Genomic DNA, 24,053 nt, shown 5'->3' on the forward strand with positions numbered 1-24,053 from the left:
TAAATAATTGAAAGTATTACATGTTTGTGTTAGAGTGGGATGGAGAGAGTTTATAATTGTGTGTGTGTTGATTAAATTGGTGAGTGCACTGGTATTATGTTTGCGTCTGTATACGAGACGTCAACTGTAGCCGAACGTCAAAGCTACACTTTTAACAGCCTTTTCGATTTCTTTGCTCTACAACATTATTCAGTTACTTCGCATCCACGTCGGCGTTTACGTCTTTACGTACCAAAACGGTTTTTCAGTGCAGATGAAGTAGACTACTTGAAACAAAAATATTATAAAATAAAAAAAAAACAAGAGATTTTTTGCAATTGGATTTCTTTTAAAAAATACAAAAGAAAAAACATACAACACCAAGAATTGTTTACTGTGCAGTAGCGGTGCCACCATCTAATTTTTTTTGTTTTGAAAAATAAAAACAAGACTAGAAACTTTTTCATCGACGTTAGCATACAAATTGCTCCAGTGGATATTTTTTTAGGCGCTGAAGTTGCGTCGTCAAATAAAGCATCAATTTCTTATCAGAAGAAATTGTTCACGATTTTAACAGATAATAAAAAAAGAAAACAATAACAAAGCCAACAAAATGGATAAAATGGATCCAGCTATTGAACAGCAATTTGATTTAAACCTTATAGAGGCGGTTAAGATGAACCCCGTCATTTATGATCGCTCACACTTTAACTATAAACATTTTGTAAGAAAAGCCCAAACCTGGAAACAAATTGCTGATTCTTTAGGCGTGCCAGGTAAGTTCAAATAAGTAGGAACCTTAGCAAATATGTATATTTTTGTTTTTTTTTTTTATTAAAAAGTTTTCCACAACTGAAAAGGGGTTTGCATTGTTTTATTTTATGTACAGTACATTTATGTAAAACATAATTATTTTATACAAATGAACAGCTCTTTGTACTTAAATGAAAAATGAGGTAAAGTTTCCTCTAACATTTTATTTTCAATAAATTTTACTTTTACATGTAACTTTTAGCTGAATATTTACTTTTTTTAAATTTTTTTTGACAACACGGCGTGTGTATGTATGTTAATGTTGTTGTTCTTATTTTGTTTTCTGTATACAGAAATGTAAATATTCAATCGTTTTATTACGACGACAACGAAGACCGAAATAAAATTTTTATAGAAATTATAAAATGAGAGAGAAGATAACTAACAAACAACACATTTAATTCATATTCAATATTAGGCAGCAATAACAATAAGATACATATGGATGTCGTATGTATGCATATTACATTTTTGTTAATAATAAAAAATAAAAAAACCTATTTAACCGCTTGTTAGGAGCACTGCACTTAAAATAAAGTTTTGAACAGTCGATGAAAAATATTTTTATAAAAATCTTTGGCTCGAAACGAATCTTTTCCCTTAAAAAATTAAACGCTGCCTAGTTGGACATCATACCATTGTTGGCTTCAACGAGGTTTAGTGATGGCAGACGCAAACAAAAAAACAAACAAGTACTGAAAAAAGTCGTCGTCATCTGTCCCGTCAGAGAATTACAAAAAAAAAGTGGAAATACGCTGTCGTTGCCAACGAATCAACCTACTTTAATTTTGCTTTTGCTGTATTGTAGTCGTCAACTCATCACATCAGCCTCGTCGCGCTGCCCCTGTATTTTTGTTGTTTGTTTGTATTTATTATATTTTGTTGTCGCAGCTGTACTTTTTTTTTAATGCGAACGACCAAGGCGAATTTATACAAGGTGGAGTCAGTCAAACAGCTGATAATTTTTTTTTTCGCATTTTGGTTCTAACAATTGTCAAATCTTGTTTTTATATTTAAATATCTACATATTCTAAGCTTATTAACAAAATATTTATTGTTTACATAAATAAGTAAAGCCCTCACTATTCAATTATCTACACTATATTAAGTTTAAATACTTATTTGTTAAATTTTTCATTTTGGTTTTTTGACATTTGTTAAGACCAATCGTTGTTTTTGTAGAACTAACACCACCTTGTATTAATTCGCCTTGCGAACGACGTTGTCGTATTCGTTTATTTGTTTTTATTTTTGTCTGATTTTGCTGTTTCTCTCCTGTCCTCTCATTTTCTCTTATTTATTTTGCTGTTTATATTTTTATAGGCACACATGTACAAAACTACCATTTTCGTATAAGCGCATGTGTGTTTTCTTGGCAATGCAGATGCTTATTACTGTGTTTTTGAAAAGGGGGTTTAATACTCACCGAAATTAGACTACGTCTGATTCGATTTATATAATATACACAGTATCCCAATAAAGTCTACATACAGGAATTCAAATTAAATTTCTTTCATTGAAAGCTGTATTTGTAAGTTAAAAGTAATAAAATATAGGTATTTGTTAAAAAAATTCATACTAAACAAAATTAAAACATCACTTAACACGGATTTAGCAATATTTCCTAGTCAAATAACGAAATTTTTTTTAGTTTTTTGGGATTTAATGTTCAAAATATTATGAAACTTAGAAGCCCCGCCCACCCAAAAGTAGGCGTGACCAAGAATCAATTTTTCGCTATTTTACTCAGAATCAATAACTCTAATAACGGTGAACTTTTACGCGTTATTTGAATTTTTCGACATAAGACGTGTATTATTATATACATATTTCATTAAAAAAACTGCTTTAAATTAACGTAACACAATTATTTTTTCTGTATGTAGACTTTATTGGGCTACTGTAGTGATTCTTGGTACCCACCAACTTGAAATAGTTTTCCCGAATTTGTTCATATATTAGACGAAAGTAATCTTTGTTAATTATTCCTTTGTATGCACTTTATTAGATTATATGATTATATGCAAAAGATCAAAATATTTTCAAAAACTTACGAAATAAGTAACAAAAAAGATTTAAATAAACCACAAATGATCGCCGCAAAACTAATGTACCTTTTACTAATATATACATCTCTGATTCGTACAGAATTGAACCGTTATCCTACGCTTACATCATGATACATTTAAGCGAAGCTTTTTATTAAGTTAAAAAGTTAATTAATAAGTGTTTGTGAGAAAAAAAAATGTATTAACTATTGAACAACGTGAAATAATAATAAATTGGAAGATCAAAATCAACTATTCAGATAGTAATAAAACGTTTCAAAAAGGAAAAGACAGCAATCACGAGTAGTTTGTGAATAAAAAAAAGTCGAAAAAAACTTTACATTTTGCAAAAATTAATGTAAATAAAGAAATAGATTTTTGGGACGTTATTTTTCAGATGAGTCTCTTGTATGGAGAAAGGTAAGAGATGAACTCAATCCGAAGAATACTTGCAAGACTGTGAAACATGGAGGCGGTAACGTGATGGTATTGTAAAATACTCCAATAAATATATTCATCCTAAGAAAATAAAATTTTTATTAATAATAATAGGTTGAGGAACAGAGTCATACGCAAAAGCCTCTGATTAACGCTAAAATTCACAAGCTTCGCGAAAGCATTTTTCATTGTTCTATTTACAATTGAAAGTAAATACAATATTTCTTGAAGTGATGATCGTTCCAGAGTGTGGAAAAAATCCAACACAGAACTTTAATCTCAAAAATTTGATAACTCTAGTAAAACACGGAGATGTTGTGGGTCAACTGGTTTTTATCGCCGTTAATAAGGACCGCCATTTGAATAAGAGTATTTTGAAATGAAATTTTAAGTTAGTTGCTTATAGTTTGCGTCTCGGACATCTATGGATTTGTCAACAAGACATAAATCCTATAGGACACATTTGGGATGTTCTAAAAAAATTTATGAAAATATGACATTACCACCGGTGAAACTCTTAAAACTACTTTGATTAGAGCTTGGTATGAAATAACACCCCATATAATGAAAAAATCCGGCAAATTATTGTCATTTTTAACATCCAAGACGAGTTCATTATAAGGTGATGTCGATTCTACAACTACAAAATTTCTTTATGTTGGTTGGAACTGTCAAAGTCTGCCTGTTATTTTGTTGGTTTTACGTGTGTTGTATTATTCACAACAACAAATACTTTGATAGCTCGAGCCTTCAAACAAGTGAACAAAAATAATTCGCTCTGCTATCAACACCACCATATAATAGTTACACCTTGGTTCCATCCTTGTAAATGTCTTATATACAAAACATTGAAATTAGACCATTATAAGAGTTCCATTAAAAAATAAAAAAAATGCTGCCAATTTGGACATCATATCATATGCTGCAGCGAGGTTTAGTGGTAGCAGAGGGGTATCTATAGTTCATACACATGTATGTAGATGATATCGAAAAAAAAAACATGAACTGAATAAAGTCGTCACCTATCCCGTCAAAAACATTTAGCAAAAAAAAATACTACGTTACTGAGCTGTCGTTCATAAACCAAGTAGTTTGCTAGAGGTGCCATTTCATTACAATTTAAGTTTTAACATTAGATAATTTATCAAACAAAAATACAACAAATCATATGTCTGAAACAAAGAGTTAGGTTTTTGACAACAGACTTGGGTTTTTGACAATTACAAGCAAATAAATTATATAATAATGTGACAAAATTTTATAAATAAGTAGAACAAAAATGAAGAGTAAACATAATTTTTGAAGAAATTATTAAACTAATATATGGCAACATGGCAAACAACCTATTTAAAGTTTTTGTTGCTTTGTCGTGCTATATGTAAGTATACATATGTTTGTGTATATTTTGTTGCTATTCGTTTTATACATCCATACATATGTGTGTAATTGGTTGTTCATGAACGTCGTCCATTTTACGCAGCTGTACTTTTTTTTAATGAACGACGTTGTCGTATTCGTTTTCTACTTTGCCTTTTGTCGTATTTCTCTGTTTCTTTGCTGTTTTCGTGTTACACGTGCTGTTTTCTCTTTTTCTCTCTTCCTCTGTTTGGTCACACATGCACATAGAAAAATACTATTGTAAATTCCCTTATTAGCGCATCTGTGTTTGTGTCAGTGTTGTCGTTTTTGTCCAATTAGATTACAATACAGAAATACACTGTGTATTTCTCTATGGGATCAATGATTAACCCTTTGTAGATTTGATTAGATATATTTTCACACTAGAATACTAATAATGTATGTAAATTTACGTGATCTTTTTTTGGGTTCATTAATCGCCGTCGAACGGAATACTCGGTTTCAGATTAGGACAAAAATCTAATTACTATTGAATTAAACTTATTCGAATTTAAAAGTTAGCTACCCAATAGATATTCATAAGTATAACTTAACTTGCATTAAATATACCAATTTATTATAATCAATTAATTAATTCTCATATTTTATTTCAGAACAAAAATGTACCAAACGATGGAAAAGTTTACGTGATAAATTTGCCCGCGAGTTGAAAATAAGCCAGGACTCGAGATGGCGTTATTTCAAACAGATGTCCTTTCTAATGGAATCCATTCGACAGTATCGCGAATCATTATTGGGGAAAGTTACAGCAGCTGGTATACCGGCAGCAACTACCACAAATACGGTTACAGCCCAAGTGGAAGCTCCACAACAAACACATCAACACCAGCAGACAACACAACAACAGGTGGTCGATTTATTTACCACACCATTCAATGGTAGTGCTACCATAACTACACAAGCTTTGGCGGGACATCAACATGGTGAGTTATGGGGTGATAATTAAATGACTTAAATACGCGTTAAAATTAATAAGAAATTTACCAATTAATTCTTTTTCACATTTCTATATTCTATTTTAGCTATTGTGCTGACTGGTGATGCTGCTCAACTGGCTGCAGCTAATAATGCTGTTAAAGAACAAAAGACCTACTACTATGAGCCGGCTATGAAACGTGAACGTATTGTCGATGATGACCAACAGCAGCAGCAACAACAACAGCAGCAGCAGCAAACACAACTGCAACAACAACAGCAGCAACATCATGACATGTTAAGTTCGATAAAGATATTTCAAAATAGCATTAATCAAGGCGTTAGCGCTGAAGATCAGTCCTTTGGCATGGTCGTTACGGATATGCTAAATACGCTGGGCGTACGACAGAAAGCAGAAGCAAAAGTTCACATAATAAAATATCTCACAGATATGCAGTTGCTGGCACAACACAATAAATACTGAGATACGGTGATAACAACTGATAAAACATCATGTATATTTCAATTTGAACAACAACAACAGCAGCCCCAACCCCAACAGGAAACTATGTTAAATACAGCAGTAGTAGAAGGTAATGAATTGGAGGAGGAAGACGATGACATAGATGAAGAGGAGGATGAAGAAGTATTGGAAGAGATTGCCAATGGGTCAACTAGTCAAAAATCTTTAAAAGACGACTAGCCCCTGGTGATTATTCTGTTGCTGCTGGTTACAAAATAGCGTTGTAGTGTGTAATTTTGCTAAGCAAATAAGGAGAGAGAATCTTATCAACTGCCATGAATATAGATTTTGGGTTTATATTATAATAGCTGTAGTTATTTTCCTGTTTTCATTTATGCGTCTATTATGGATGGCAACCGAACTAAAGTTGTGTTGTCAGTATCCTAAATGGTATTACAAGGTGGTAATTGGCAACCAGCAATTTGTGGTTGCCCTCTGGCAATGCAACTGAAGTTCGGTTGCCATCCATAATCTACCGATTATTTTTTGCTGCAGCAATATCGCACTATAGTAATAATTGGAGGATTCAAACGGCCTACTATTAAGTCATATTGTCATAATGTCCTAATATATTATAATAGTTTAAACAAATTGTTGGGCTTTAAACACAAAAGTGTTATTTAATGACAAAACAATAAACATAGTTCAAAAAGTATTACCCCCATTTTCTCAATCTCTGGTTATTTTTTATCGTGACGATAAACTGACAGTTCTCATACAAAAAAAAATGTTAATTGGAGGTTTATCGTTACGAAAAACTATAACCAGATATAGAGAAAATGGGGGTTATTAGTTTAGAACTTTGAAGCACAACAATAATTTGTTTAAATTATCATAATATATTAGGACATTATGACAATATGACTTAATAGTAGACCGTTTGAATCCCCCAAATGTATATAGATAACATTTTTTTGGTAGCTTTAAGTATGTATCCATGGACTATCCATATTTAGCTTAAGTCTTAGTATTTACAATCCTAAACTATACTAAAATGTATAAAAAAAGACAGACAGACAGAGAGACCAACAGACGTAAACATTTCTTATTTTGTATAAAAAGAAAATGAATAAAAAAAAATTTAACAAAATTCCAAATTTCAGTGCGAGTTTTTATGTATTTTAAGAATATACATATGGGCAATTCTATGGTCACATACATTATAGTCGCACACTTCAATAAGATTACAAATTTGGAAATACTTAAATATATTTGTATTCCTTTATATTTCTGTGTAGAACCACAACGTTAAGTGACACTCAGGCCTGTCACGCATTTCGTTTGGAATGGTTTCAATTTCGTATTAAGTATTCCAATCGATTTTGTTTTAGTTTCATCCAAAAGAGTTAATAATTCTGTATATCCGAATTCAGTTTGGCAAGTTTTTGTATAATAAAACAAAAGTCAAGTTTTTGGTAAAGAAATTATATACAAATTTGAGAAAAACAAGTAATTCCAAACCAATATCAATTCCACTTTGAAAACTGAAAATGGTTTCACTCCGAAAAAATTAATTCCACTTTCGATCGGAATGTAATTAAGTGACAGGGGGTATCTATCGGAATGGTTTCAATACCGCAGCTATTATTCCGATCCATTCCGTTTTACCTGGCGTTTACACATGCAAGTAACTGAACACATTCATACGTTTGCACTAACACAATCACTATGCATGTGTAAATTTATATAATTGTGTTTTCGATTTTTCCGATTTTAATTCAACAACTACATATGTATTTGTATTTTAAAACAAAAGTACAATTTTTGATAAAGAAAGTTATAAAAATATAAAAAAACAAGTAAGAGAGCTATATTCGGCTGTGCCGAATCTTATATACCCTTCACCAATTTATACTTCAAATTAAAAATTTTAAATATTTTTAGGTAAACAAAATTTATTTTTTTTCCAAAGTTGTTTTTTTCAATTGTTGTAAACAAATTTTTCCACAACATTTTTTTTTAATTTAATTTTTATTTTCAAATTTTAAAAATTTGTTTGGTGTTTTTTCAATTTTTAATATTTAGCGAAAAAAAACTGTTGGTGAAAAAAAAATCGGGTTAAAAACATTTTTTTCCGATTTTGTAGGTCCAACTTACTATGGTCTTATATACGTCGTTGCAAAGGTCTTTGAAATATCTATGAGTAGATATCCATATTGTCTATATTAATGACTTAGTAATCCAGATATAGGTCAAAAATAGGTAAAAAATCGAGTTTGTCCTGGTTTTTTCTTATATATAGCAACCGAGCCGGAAGAATTCCGGAGATATTATAAATCGTGTATGTAAGTTATTTGGGGGCTTCGGAAAGTTGATTTCAACAGACAGACAGAAGGACATGGCTTAATCGACTCCGCTATCTATAAGGATCCAGAATATATATACTTTATAATTATTTCCAAATTATATTTTGGAAATTACAAACGGAATGACAAACTTATATATACCATTCTCACGAAGGTGAAGGGTATAATTACAAAATAATATAAATTCCTCATAGAAAACTGAAAGTGGTTTCATTCCGAACAGAATATTCTTATACTTTTTCTGAAGATCGGATTGGAGTTCTGTGACAGTGCACATTTCCTATTGATACACATGAAATTATAGATAAAACTCCTTCTATGTTTCGATCAAGGATATTGAAATGTTTTCCATTTGCTCAGAAGAAATATAAATTAAGAAAATCCAATAATTCTGATATCGACCATATTCAATATATTAAGTTTCTCTACACTACCGTGCATTTCCTACCTCTGGTCAGCAAAAGATTCCATCTACGTAAAATGTTTAATTTTTAAATTTTATTTATTTATCGTGCATTTACTCACTATACCGGGGTTAAATATCTCTATTGTTTTAGGAGTTTTTCGTTTATCGCTTACAAATCCTCCGAAAAATTCCAAATTTGAATTTACGTCGTTAAAATAACCCTAATTCAAATGAACAGTAACAGTCTGAAAAATAGTATTTAAGTACAGTCTGTATTTATCATGGAAATGCCAATAAATAAATTTTTTTAATAAATTAAAATTTTGTTTGAATGTGTAGCAGATATGGTGCATTCAAGCTTTGCTAAGCTGATATCTTCATTACCGAAAGTACTGCAATTACAGTTACAGCTAAATACCGTTACGTCTAAATTTACCATATGTATTTATGTATGTCCAATATTATAGACACCAACCAACCATCTTGGATAGTTTGGTACTGAACCACACTTAAAAATAAGTGTTACCATATTGAAATTAATATGAACATTTAGTAGCGTTGCCAACTTCTAAATAATTAATTTAACCCATTCGGATAATCCAAATAATTTGGGTGAATATAGAATAACAATGCCGATGAAGTAACGGTCGGAGATATATAAACATATTAACAATTTATATTTTTTTATTTGTTCAGTTTTATAACAAAATAAACAATATATAAGTAAAACTGCATCTCTGAATAAGACACTCTTTATATACTTAGGTCAGGTTTAATATAAATTCATAATATTACAGCACTAAAAGACATAATTTCCATTATATGTATTTAGGATGGCCCCGATTGTATAGAGGAAAAATAAGGTGTCGCTGTTACCAACTAAAATGGTCTCCTCAAAATTTTTGTCCTGGATTGAGATTTTATTATTTATTTTTCGTATATCTCGCAAAAGAAAGATATGAAATATTGGTATGAAAGATCGGTAACGGTAAAATTCTATAAACTCAATTCTCAAGTTTTTTTTTATAATTTAAAATTTTTATAGAATATCGGTGACGATATTTAGAGGTAACGTTTTTACGATTATATCGATAATGGTATTTTAGCGGTAACGGTAATTTCTTTTTTCTGTGTTCAAAAAGAAAAATAATTTGAATTCAAAATTTTCAAACAATACATATACGAAAGATGAAAACAAAATAAATATTAAATCATTTAAATTGTGGGCAATAAATACGCAAACATGTTTTTCAGTATTATGGTGAAATATGTAGTATAACTAGAGATTTCCTTTCCCTCACTTTTTCATTTACCGGGAAATCAGGATTAATTTTTTTTAAATTTCCAGGGATCACGGAAATATTAAATTTTAAGAATTTAGAATTCGTTAAAATCGGAATGGCTTCAATTTCCATTAGATTTTGTTCTACCTTCGTAATATTTCAATTAATTCTGTTAATTTGCAAAAAAAATACTTTGTGAAAAATAATTCCACTTTCGATCGGAATAGAATTCTGTGACAGCCCTGAACATTCAAGAGTTTTTGGAATAATTTGAATAATGAATTTGTTATTGGTCTATTCGTGTTAAATATTTTTTGTTGTATGAATCTTATGCATTTGTTTTGGAGCTTTAAGCATCTTTTAGAAAAAGTCAAATTCAAAATACATCACATAAAACTAAGGAAAATAATTCACGGGAATTCTCGCACAATTTCCCGGAAATTTTTCAGGATTGAACAATTTGGGGAATGTCCATGAAAAACTTTAAGTGTAACAGATATAAAATTCAGAATAAAATGTGTAGCATGGCGATTTTACTATGATTATTGTGGAAAACATAGCGAAAACAATATCATAATTTCATGGAAAATTCATATCATAAGAAAAGGTACACTTTAGTCACATATGATAATTTGTTTCACCTAGATGATATCGTTTGGTTTATTGGGTATAAAATAATATTTTATATGGCAATACTTCTTAATAAGATAATACCGTTGCAGATACAACAGTTCAGTTTTTAATTTACCGACTTCTCTCTTTCTCTTCACTCAACTCCACTACTCAAAAAATGGCAATACCATAATACTGGTTTAGTACCAGTATTGTTGAAAAGTGAAATAAAGTAGAAGAGTAGAAGAGATATAACATATTTTCCTCTATTTCTTTTAGTTTGAGTTTAGTTCTTGGTGTTGTTGGTTGTTAAAGCGGACGAAAGTAGAAAAATACTAAACGAGCGTACACAAAAAAAAAACAAGATCGTGATCGTATAGGAAAATAAATACATACACAAAAGAAAACTTGTTGCCGGGAGTAGAAAAAAAACTGTTGAACAAGTTAACAAAAAAGAATAAATACGAAAAAAGATTAAATTTGTTTACACAAAAATATTTATTTTTTATATATCGTTTTAAAAGAATATTTATGCTATGGATTTATGTGTTTTACATTAAAGTGAATTTAATATTTAAAAAAAAAAATTGCTAACAAATACTACCGCAATGCATTGTTCAAATACGTGAGTTTTGTTAAAAAAAAAGTACAACTACTACCACTACATTTTCTACCAACTTTGTGTTGGTATGTTTTATGTATAAAAAACCACTATTTTTACCTGGATTTACCTGTTTTAACAAAAACAACAACTATACCGTGTAAATATATAAAACTACTACAATAAAAAACAACAACTTAATAGAAAAATTATAATAAAGTAAGAGAAAGAGAAACAGAAAAAGAGTCGGAGAAAAGATTTTGTTAAAAAAGGTTAACAGAAAAACAAAGCTATTTTATTTTAGACGTGGTATAATAAAAATCAAATATTTTTTAATAAATTCTATAAAAATAACAGTACAAACTTTATATTATTTAAATAATAAATTAAAAATTTACAATTTTTATTAAAGTGAAGTGAGTGTGTTTTTTGTTTGTTTCTGTTTATAACGGTTGCCATGAAACTAAGATGACGTTAGCAGATGTCACTACTCCACAAAAAAGTAAACAAATTAAAAAAAATTAACAAGTAGAGCAATTAGATAAAAAAAAAACAACAGAAACAGCAAATAGAAGAATCAAAATTGAACAAATAAAATTAAATATCTTTGGAATCAAATAAAATATCAAAATCTGGTTAACTTAAATTTTTATCTGTTCTCATCTCAAATACTGGGTGACTCATTAAAATTTATCACGAAATAGTTAAAAAATTTAAAGCAAAATGCGATTTTCGTAAATAAAAAAATTGTGATTTCTAAATTAAAAAAGTTACATTTTCTTTAACTCCAAGTAAAAGAAGTGTAATGCTATAAAAATGGTTTCCTCAACGAACTCAGTACTACAGCCACGCCTACAGCCCACCACCACAACAGTAACGTCAAACAACACAACAGCAAACGCATCCGAACTAAACGATGCCTCCTGTTTACATGCACATCCACAACAGATTTACAAACATTACAGCAGAAGGAAATACCTGCCATTTATGATAACTTTAGTGATAATTGTCAGCTCTTTACTACCCGCCAATGTGTTATCATCACGATTAACAAGAACTCCAAATCATTCCTCTTATGATGCCTCAACATATTTTCAAGATTTATTAGCATTAACATCCTCCGCCAACAATAAACAAACATTACGTTCAAAACGTGATTCCGTAGCGGCTTTATATTCCGGTCTACCCTCAACGCGCAGCGGCAACTCTGCAATTTATTTCGGCCAGACTTCTAATAATGTTAATTCCAATGAAGTCCTCTACTCGGTGGACAATCGCAAGCCAGCATTTAAAAACTGTGCCGGCTATAAGCCGTCCGTTAAAGAAGAACAACCAGAGAATACCTATGTTATTATGGTAGAGGCGGAAGATCCCGATCCAGAACAAGAAATCAAATACAGTTTAGTGCAATCGGCTGCTGAACGTCCAAAGTTTCGCATTAATCCCACAACGGGCGTTATTGTTACCGAACATACTTTCGATCGCGATGAACCCATTCATGAAAAGGCTGTTTATGTCACAGTACAGGCCACAGATAATGGACGTCCTCCTTTGGATGATGTATGTACATTTAAAGTGACCATCGAGGATATAAATGACAATCCACCGGTATTCAATAAGGCTCGTTATGAAGAATCCATGTCGGAAGATAAACAGGTGAGTTTAAACAATTTGCTTTTGGTTTCTATGTTTCATTAACTGAGGTCTGTTCTTTGAGGTGACTTTGAAAACTTTATATGTATTTTTATTACCAATTCAGCGGACCCCTGGATTACTGCTATTTGGTAATAAAAATCATAAAGAATTTACAAAGAACGAACGAAGAAGTAGAAGTTGATATTTTCAAAATGAAGTTTTGGCTATTGTTAACAAAGCAAAGGTTTTTCCCAAGCAGGTAGTTTATGCTGTTTCTTGTTTGTGTTATCTCAAGGACTTAAATAATGTAATGTAATGTGTAAACAAAAAATGTAGTTTTTATAAAAACATTCTCAACTGTACTTTCTTTTTTATTATTATATCATAGGAATAACATAAATTTGTTAAAATGAGTTATTTCACACTAAAAATAAATATTTAGTACAACTGTTTAAGTTAAATAAATTAAAAATAGATGTAGGTACCTATTATAAATACATTATGTCAAAAGTGCTCAGGGTTTTTTAAATTATAAACCCTAATGGGAAAAATAGAAACATTTTTCAAAACATTTACGCATAGCGCCTTTTGCGAACAGTGTAACTGGCAGAAATGATAAAATTTTCAATTGAAAAGTAAATATGAATGAGGAATCGAGTTTTAGCGATTTGTATTATTCATAAATTTTATTTTAGATTTTTCTTTTTTATATTAAAACATTTCGGTTTTTGGGATCCGCGCTTGGCCGTTACAATATATAATTTACTAACAAATATTTTCCTTTCCATAGAATTATATTTTATAGTTGGGAAACATTGATCGAATATGTTTAAAAATGAAGTTCAATTAAGACTGATAATGTCAGCTGTTAGAATAGTTTCAATAAGTAATAGTGGAAAGCATTGCAGATAGGGTTTGGGGTTTCCCGGATACTTATAAAGACAATCTAAATTGTTTATCCGATTGCTACTTGCTTCAAATAAAGCTAATTCCCGCTTAAAAAGACATTGATTTTAAATGTTTAGGATTTACCTCTACTAATATATCTAAATTTGGAACAGGCGTTTCAAAGATGTTAAATTTAAATCTATTAAAGTTTTTTTAATTCATTTTATTCCCGGGAATTCCCGTAACCCAAACCATCCGTGGTGGTAAATATTAAAAAAGTAGTTGTTTAGACAATTAAATTAAAACTTTTTTAAATTATTTTAAAAAAAATTTTAAATTTTACATTGAGAACATTTCTAAAAGTGCATCTAAAAATTGCATGAATACATTTTTTGAAAACAAATATTTGTTTAATCATGTAGTCTAAATAGGACACAATTATCTTTCAAATGCATATTAAATAAATAAAAGCCGACAGCAGCTTCAAAAGATATAAAATAATTTTTTTTTAATTTTTTAAAAAATTTATAACGCGAATAAAATCCCGAGTTTTTCGAATTTATAAAAAAATAAATTTTAAAGGCCTTGTTCATAATCAATTTTTAAATTTATTATAGGTTTATAAAACAAATTTTGTATGGAAATTCTGTTTTATAAATCTCTTATAAAATTAAAAATTGATTAAGAAGAATAAGAAGGGGTAAATGTCCAAATTATTGTAAATTCGAACAGATTATGATATCATAAAAAGGGTATTTTGATCAATGGATTGATAACATTTGACATTTCTGCATTTAAACACTAAAATTCTTAAAAAATTATTTTCTAAAACGTTAGTTTTTTTCTTATTAATTTTTAATGTGTTTAAACAATATATATCGCCTTCTAAAATAATTATTTTTATTATATGGGCTTTTCGTTTTTAGATAAATGTGCAATTTTTCTTCAAAATTGGCTAATTTTGGATAGGGTTGAGGGCTACTGTGTTTCCTTAAATGAGGCTATTTTTATTTTACACGCATTTACGTTAAGATAGCTTTCATAAACCTATACAAAATATATACGAGCCCGAATAATTTGTTTTTCTATAAGAGTAATAATCGGAGTTGTCGTAGAATCCAATCGTTGTCGTTATCGGTTTTGAAAACGACAGAAAAAGTGCATTGCTCTTGTGAAATCTAAAGTTATCGGTTTTATATTCGATCTAGAATTAAACATACAAAATATTTATTTTTATTATTTGAAATTTAATCAAAAATACAAGAAATTTTCAAAAAAAAAAAAAACAGAAAAAAAGACGGCGAAAATTTAAAAAAAATATTGTACATTACAAAAATCTCTAGAACTAAAAGACCACCTTTGTAATCGTATTTTTTGTAAATATTTTCTTGACATTCGGATAAGAACTGAATTTTTGGTTATTTTGTAGGCCCGAGGTTAGCAACTTTATCGGGTAGCCCACTAGCCCCTATTCTAGTTTGAGGAATTCATATAAATAATAATGTAAAAATTATATTGAAATAAATTAGTTTTAAATTTTAATTTCAACCTACAATCCCCGGCTTAACTAAGTAGGTTGGCTTGCTATGATTTGTTTAACACGTAGGAGGGGTGACCAGACTATTTTTTTTATTTATAGTTTACCTTTTTGAAATAATTTCTTATAGAAACCAAGTGGCTCTATAGATTTACAATGTTGTTAACACACACAGTCAGCAGATAGCCATACAAAATTTTCATTTCCATTAGACTTTCTGTCACACAATTGCATACATATTTCTATGAGTACTTGAGGGTAAATTCCAATTGAGTTCACTGCTCTTAAAAAAAACGAAAACGTATTACAAAAAGAAAAAAAAACCTTGAAACCCTTTAGCAGCACTAAACAAAATCGTTAATAGTTTAAAATTACACTGGTCTATATCTAAAACGTAGTTAAGTTTAGATTGTAGGTTGTTACCTTTTTTGTTCCAAACAACAGGCACCTCAATATTAGTATTTAGTTCTTTTATTTAGTTGCCATTTCTCAAACCAAGACAAGATAAGGTTTTTTCTTTCTTTAATAAAAAAAATAAAATAAAACCACATTAAAGAAATCAATATTGTTTGTAAAAAAAATAGAAATTGAAAGCAAAAATGTGTTTGTGGCTGATTAATATGATTGTAAGTGTAAAATGAAGTTTTAAGGAGTAAATAAATATTTAATTGATACATAGGAACTTAATTGATTGTTGCAATTAATGTAAAAAGCTTTTCGATAGAGTGTTTGTTTTAATCTAATAAAGAATGTTTAAAAATAAATTATAAATATTTCTTAAACCAAATGAAGCTTAGTTCTAGAAATTTAATTGATAAAAGGTTTTTAAAAGTCTAATTAAGGAATTCACAATTAATTGTGATAATTACTTCAATTTGAATTTAATTCGTTTTGCCATTCATTCCATACATCCATTTCCAAAATCTAATTCATTAGCTTCATTCAAAGAGTTTTATTTAAATAGAATTCATTCATCTTTGAATTAATTCATAATGGAATTCATTTAACTTTTGAATGATTAAATTTTTGTTAATACAAATCTAATACAAATTGAATTTAAATAGTTTTTCTTCATGCAGTTTAGTTTTTGATTTGCTTTTTATAATTTACAAAATGAATTGAACAAAGAATTTAAAGCCTTTTTGTAATAGATTTGAATTGAAGAAAAACTGAATCATTCAATAGATTTTGAAAGCTATTTTGTAATGGATTTGAATTGAAGAAAACTTGAATGATTCAACAAGGAATTAATTCTATAAAGAATGTATTTTTAAAGGAATGAAATCAATACGTTGGCAGTACTGAGGAATTAACACAACGAATTAATTCGTGCTGAATGCTTTAATGAAATTGTTTTATCATTTCCTGATTATTACTTAGAAACCCTTTGGTTACATCAGATAAACTTCCCCTGCCGGGATTTATTTTCAATCGAATGCAAAAAATTAAAAAAAAAAATTTTTTTTGAAAGATTTACATTTTTTTGTCGAGAAAAGGGTGAGAAAAAAATTCATATTAAAAAATATTTTTCCGATTTTGTTCCATTGTTGATCCGAATTTCTATGGCATTATATACGTAGTTGGAAAGGTGTTTGAAATAGCTATCATTAGATATCCATATTGTCTATGTTAATAACTTATTAATCCAGATATACAAATATAAAAAAATCGTAAAAAATCCAAGCCATTTGTAGGCTGGGATTATGTCTTGTCCTGAACATAAGTATCTTCTTTTGAAACTGATTTTGTCAGAATGATTTGAATTATACTTAACTTTAAACAGAAACAGATTTCTGAAAATCCTTTCGAAAATATTGGAAATATCGTTAGCTTAGTGTGCAAAATTGCTAAGTCTTTTTTCACAAATTTTACGGAAGGCACAAAAAACGTTCTAAAATCATTTGTTTTAAATAAGTATTTTTGAAATCTGTTAAAGCAGTTTTATTACTTATATCCTATGATTTATACAGCCCAATTATGAAAACAAATTCCCCGGGAATTTTTTCTCTTTTCTGATTTTTCCTATTCAAATTCTATGTTAAAAAAACGAAAAGGGAACAAACTCCCAGGGATTTTTTTTTCATAATTGGACTGATAATGTAAATAATAACAGTTAAAAATATGGTCATTGGCGGAGTTATAAGTTCTTTTTTTGACTTGGCTCATTTAGTTCTTATTTTGTTTCTTTAGTGGATGGAAATAGCACAATTTCTTATAAATTTTTTTCTTTATTTTTATCGTTTTATGATTTAAAGTCTTTCTAAATTTGCTCTCAAAAGGCAATAGAGCAATGTTTTTGATATCAGTAGTCTAAAAATTTTAGCGCAAATGTTTTTTTAAAATTTATTTTTTAAAAAATTTTAATTTTTAGAAAAAAAAATTTTAAATTTATTTGTGAACAAAATTTTATAACAAAAAAAATTTTTTTTGGTGAAAAAAAAAATTCGGGGTAAAAAATATTTTTCTCGATTTTGACCAATTGTAGCTCCGACATACCTTGGCCTTTTATATGCCGTTACAAAGGTCTTTGCAATATCTATTATTGGATATCCATATTATATATATTAATGACTTGGTAATCGAGGTTTTCCTGGTTTTTCCCTTATATCTCAGCCTTTTGGTGGCCGATTGTGTCGATTTTAAACAGCAACCGCGCCGGAAGAATAAGAGACTTGCGCAACTAAATTGCCTAACGAGAAAGGGGTATAAACGTTTTTAAAGCAAACAGTGTAATTTTACTAATTCTAATGTTTTGCTAACGATATATCTTTTAAATAAATTAAAAAAAAAACAATTTTAAAATAAATTTAAAGACAACAAAGAGCAATAATGGCAGCAATTTTATTTATATTTTCTTTTAAAATTGCCTTGCAGCTTTTAATATTAATATTTATTTGACAACTAACAACAATTCAAAAGCGAAACATGAAAAATTCCTTACAATCGCAAGCCAAGCGACATCGCGTTTGATTCTCTACACTTCTAGCCAACAAACAAAAAAGTTGTGCCTATAAGAGCACTACTACACGTTCAGTATATATTGCGATATTTGGATCACGATCCGGATTTCTAATAAAAAATTACTAAACAAATTGATCGAGAGAAACGATAAGTATTTCAGAACTCTATGTACTCCAATACAACATAATTGCTATATATTTTTTGTATATCATAGTGTTATTAAGGTTTTTTTTTAAATGTTTAAACTGGAAAAATATTACCTGTTTTTAAATACTAAGGGATGATTGTTGGTAGATAATATTTAGGATTTAAAAATATTTACTTTACTATTATTTTAGGTAAAAGAAAACTACACAAATTTAAGAACCAGGATTAAGATAACGCTACTAAAACCAAAATAAACAATAATTATATGTATTTAAAAACAATGTTTACATCATTAGCAGTCCTTTAGGATTATTTTTTTTTGACACAAAACCTCTAATTAAGATTACTATCATAATTTTTATTTCCTTATCTACAATTTTCCATTTTTTTCTTGTTTCTTCCCATTTCTATTTGTAGCCGAATGCTGTGATTATGCGTATCACTGCTAGTGATTTGGACGATGGTAACAATAGTATTATAGCCTATGAAATTTTAGCTGAACGTGATCATTCATACTTTACCATTGATAAGGATGCTGGTATAATAAATTTAAATAGACCGATCGACAAAAGACCGGGACAATATTATACGATAACCGTACGTGCCTACAACATTGTACCCGATCCACCACAAGATGCTCAAATTGAAGTACGCATACGCGTAGTCGAATCGAATAAACGGCCGCCTTCATTTATAGATCCCATTGACGGGCCGATATTCCTTAAGGAAAACTTTAGTGATTATTCTATACCCATAGTGACGCTTAAGGCTTTGTCGAATGTTCCCAATAAACCGGAAGTTATATTTGAGTTAATAACAGGTCGTACCGAACAAACGAATAGTAAGAAGACTTTTGTTTTCGATCAAATCGATGATACTGTAGTGATTAGTTTAGGTAAATCGTTAGATTATGAAGCAGTTACCGACTATACACTGACGATGAGCGCTCGTAATACTTACGATTTAGCGGCCGAACATGTTTTGAAGATAAAAATCGAAGATGTCAACGATAATATTCCCTATTTCACGGAGGTGAAGACGGGCACCATTTTAGAGAATGAACCAGCCGGTACTCCTGTGATGCAGGTACGCGCTTTCGATATGGATGGTACAGAGGCCAACAATATAGTGTCCTTTGAGTTGGCTGACAATCGTGAGTTTTTCGCCATTGATTCGCATACGGGCAACATTACCGCCCTCAAGACCTTCGATCGTGAAGAAAGAGATTTTTACAATGTTAAAGTTATAGCCAGTGACAATTCGCCCTCCTCCCTCATTAAGAATGGTGAACCAAACAGAGGCCAACAGGTCTTTCGCATTGAAATTGCCGATAAAAACGATCACAAGCCTCATTTCCAAATGGACGAGTATGTGGCCGATAAGCTGCCTGAAGATGCCAACATCAATTTTATTGTCATTGAGGTGACTGCCGAAGATGAGGATAATGCCTCGCAAATCAAATACACCATAGAGAGTGGCAATGTGGGCAATGCTTTTAAGATTGAAGAGCAAACGGGAAAAATTACTGTCAACTCTAGACTGGATTATGAGAACATAACCGAGTATATGTTAAAAATAAGAGCGTTTGATGGTATATTCGATGATCATGCCACGGTGATAATTAAAATCGAAGATGTCAACGATAATCCGCCCGTGTTTAAGGAAAACTATTCCATTACCATACGAGAAGAGCAGGTGTTCGATCATTGCATTTTGAATATTGAAGCCTATGATCCCGATATAAAAGATCGCACTGCTGATCAGCACATCAAATATTTCGTGGTTAAGGATGATCATAAAAAGATGTTGACTATTGATGACACTGGCTGCTTAAAGTTAATACAGCCCCTCGATCGTGATTTACCCAATGGCCATAAATCCTGGGGTGTTTTGATTGCCGCCGTTGATGAAGATGGCACCGGCTTGAAAAAGGTGGCCTCTGTTGAGATTAATTTGGAGGATATCAATGACAATGCTCCTTATCTGATCAATAAAATGCCTGTAATATGGCAAGAAAATCGCAACCCCGGTCAAGTGGTGCAACTGCAGGCCAACGACTATGATGAACCCCAAAATGGTCCACCCTACACATTTGGCATTGACAGTGATGCCTCGCCTGATATTAAAACCAAATTTAGCATAGACAATGACTATCTCTTCGCCAATGTGCAATTTGATCGTGAAGAGCAAAAAGACTATTACATACCCATACGTATTCGTGATTCAGGTCAGCCGAAAATGAGTTCTGTCAGCATATTGCATTTGATTATAGGCGATGTAAATGACAATGCCATGTCAGAGGGCTCATCGCGCATTACGGTGTACAATTATAAGGGAGAGGCACCGGATACCGAAATAGGCCGCGTATTTGTAGATGATTTAGACGATTGGGATTTGGATGACAAAACTTTCCAATGGTCTCAGGATATATCTCATGAGAACTTCCGTTTAAATCCTTCCTCCGGCATGATAACCGTACTCGAAGGCACCCCAGAAGGCCAGTATGATTTGCAATTTGTTGTCACCGAAGAATCCACCTTCATACCACGGCACTCAGTAGATGCCGATGTTACGGTAATAGTGCGCGAGTTACCCGAAGAAGCGGTAGATAAAAGTGGCAGTATACGTTTCTACAATATAACCAAAGAAGATTTTATTAGTGTTTCGAGAGATGCTCAGGCCGATGATAGCTTATCTTTGAAAGATCGTTTGCAGTTCTATTTGGCCAAATTGTTTAATACCTCAGTAACCAATGTGGATGTTTTCACTGTCCTACAAACTGCGGACAACAACAATAACTTGGATGTGCGCTATTCGGCCCATGGCTCACCATATTATGCTCCCGAAAAACTTAATGGCATAGTGGCCCAGCACCAAGACGAACTCGAAAGTGAATTGGATTTGCAAATTCTCATGGTCAATATTGATGAGTGTCTGGTGGAAAAACTGAAATGCGAATCTTCCTGCACGAACACTTTACACAAATCATCTGTGCCGTATATGATTTACTCCAATACTACCTCATTTGTGGGAGTAACAGCCTTCATAGAGGCCCAATGTGTTTGCGAGGCCAAAAATAGAAACTATTGCCTAAATGGTGGCACAACAAAGCTGGGCGAAGATGATGCTTGCGATTGTATAGATGGTTTCACCGGCCCACACTGTGAATTGGTTTCGGTGGGTTTCTATGGCAATGGTTATGCCTTCTATGAACCCATAGCTGCCTGTGATAATACAAAGATTAGTTTGGAAATTGCACCACAAACCGATCATGGTTTGATTATGTATTTGGGTCCTTTAAACTACAATCACTTGTTGCCCTTGACGGACTTTTTAGCGCTGGAGCTGGTGAAAGGTTATCCTGTGTTAACGGTAGACTATGGCTCTGGCACCATACGCATAGATCACAGACACATAGAATTGAAGGCCGGTAAATCTTATCAGCTGGACATAGTGCTGCAAAAGGCCAGCATAGAAATGACAGTGGATAATTGTCGTCTATCGACCTGCATGAGTTTGGGTGCTCCCCAGGGACCCAATGAATTTTTAAATGTAAATGCTCCTCTACAGCTGGGAGGTACCCCCGTAGACTTGGTCCATTTGGGTCATCAACTAAACTGGACTTATGTACCCAGTCAGCAGGGATTCTTTGGCTGCATACGTAATCTCACTATTAACGATCACACCTACAACTTGGGAGCACCTTCAGTATTCCGCAATGTTGACTCAGGCTGCCAGAGAGCGGTGGCAGTGGCTGTGAGTTTTGGCATAGATCGCAACTTTATTATTGCCATCATATCCTGCATAGTTTTGCTGCTCATAATCCTACTGGCCGTGGTGGTGCAGAAGAAACAAAAGAATGGCTGGCATGAAAAGGATATCGATGACATCAGAGAAACCATTATCAATTATGAGGATGAGGGTGGCGGCGAACGTGACACCGACTATGACTTGAATGTTTTAAGAACCACACAGCCGTTTTATGGCGAAACCCTGTACAAAGATCCACACACACTACATGCGCCCAATCCGCCACAGGAAATACCCGACATTGGTGGATTTTTGGGTGATAAAAAAGAGAATTGTGATCGTGACATAGGAGCTTTCGCCATCGATGATGTGCGTCACTATGCCTATGAGGGTGATGGCAATTCGGATGGCTCTCTCTCCTCTTTAGCCTCCTGCACCGATGATGGTGATCTCAATTTTGACTATCTCTCCAATTTCGGACCACGTTTCCGCAAACTGGCCGATATGTATGGTGAAGAACCTTCAGACACTGACTCAAATGTAGATGACGATCAAGGTTGGCGTATTTAAGTTACTATATATAGACATTTTTAAGTGTAAAAAAGACAGAAACGAAAACAGACAGCTAAATTAACTAATTAACTAAAATTTTGATTGATCTTCCAAAACCAAGAGAGCTTTTTTTTATATAGAAAGCAAAGCATTATGAAAACAGTAAGACGACCAAGTTGTGAATATTAGTAGTAGTTGTTAATATGTTGCAGCTTAGTTGCTATGTTAATACGAAAAGACTTATTTAAAACAAAACTATAGGGAGAAGAGCTTTGCTCTTCATTATAAATCTCTAATGTAAATGTACGTATCCATTGTATGTATCAAACAAACAAACTTTAACAAAAAACATTGTAGAAATTTATTTAACAAAAAAAAACACGATCTTTTGTTTGTTTATTTTTTTTTCTTTTTAAGAATTTATTATATTAAATGATTTTTTTTTTTAATTTAAACAAATTTAAAATTTAATTAACTTAAAAATAAAAAAACGATTTCTTAATTTAATTACTAAGAATGAACAAAAATGTGAATGAAGCAAGAAAAGGAATATATGAGAAACACTATAAAATAAATGAATTATCACTAATAATTGTTAACTGTATTTTTTGATAAAATATAGTATTAATAAAATTTACAAAAAAAAAAAACGAAAAATTACAAAATACAAAACGAAACGAAGTAACTGTTTTTATTTCAATTGTATTATTTTTTATTTTTTGTTTGTTATTAAACAAAAAAAAAGCATTTAAAAATTTCCATTTATTATTTAAAACGTTTATTGTTTAAACCACACAAAAACTTGTCCATTTAAATTAAAATTAATAAATAAAACATTAAACAAAAAACTTAATTATATTTGTAAATGTATTTAATATAAAAAAAACAAACTCCCATTTTTTAAGGCCTCTTTAATTTATAATTACTTTAGTTTAAACAAAATGAAATAAAAGAAATAATAATAATAAAAAAAATAACAAACTATTAATTAAAAACGTTTCATTATTAAGCGTTTTCAAGTGCTAGCGTTTATAAAAAGGTGTAAAATGAAGAATTTTTCTTTGGGAAATTGAAATATAGAAGATGTAATTGTTTTGAAATTATATTAAGATTATTAAGAAGCTTTAAATCAAGAATTTTGCTTATAGTTTCTTTATAATGTATTAAATGTTAAAATATGGAATTCATTTAAATTTTATTTTTATTTTTTTCTTAAATTAACTTTTTTTAAAATATTAAA

General features: G+C 30.8%; 2 protein-coding genes across 2 annotated transcripts; both read left to right on the top strand.

Moving 5' to 3' along the window:
• Nucleotides 1–186: 186 nt before the first annotated feature.
• LOC135960344 (transcription factor Adf-1-like) lies at nt 187–7,232 on the top strand. Its single transcript, XM_065511614.1, has 3 exons — nt 187–755; nt 5,291–5,620; nt 5,720–7,232. Exons 1-3 carry the CDS (start codon nt 593–595, stop codon nt 6,094–6,096), a joined length of 870 nt encoding a protein of 289 aa, XP_065367686.1. The 5' UTR covers nt 187–592; the 3' UTR covers nt 6,097–7,232.
• Nucleotides 7,233–11,869: 4,637 nt separating this feature from the next.
• Nucleotides 11,870–23,808, top strand: shg (shotgun). Its single transcript, XM_065513690.1, has 2 exons — nt 11,870–12,999; nt 18,929–23,808. The coding sequence occupies exons 1-2, from the start codon at nt 12,160–12,162 to the stop codon at nt 22,829–22,831; spliced, it is 4,743 nt and encodes a 1,580-aa protein (XP_065369762.1). The 5' UTR covers nt 11,870–12,159; the 3' UTR covers nt 22,832–23,808.
• Nucleotides 23,809–24,053: the final 245 nt, after the last annotated feature.

The sequence above is a fragment of the Calliphora vicina genome, chromosome 5 (assembly GCF_958450345.1).
Source record: "Calliphora vicina chromosome 5, idCalVici1.1, whole genome shotgun sequence".
NCBI lineage: Eukaryota > Metazoa > Arthropoda > Insecta > Diptera > Calliphoridae > Calliphora > Calliphora vicina.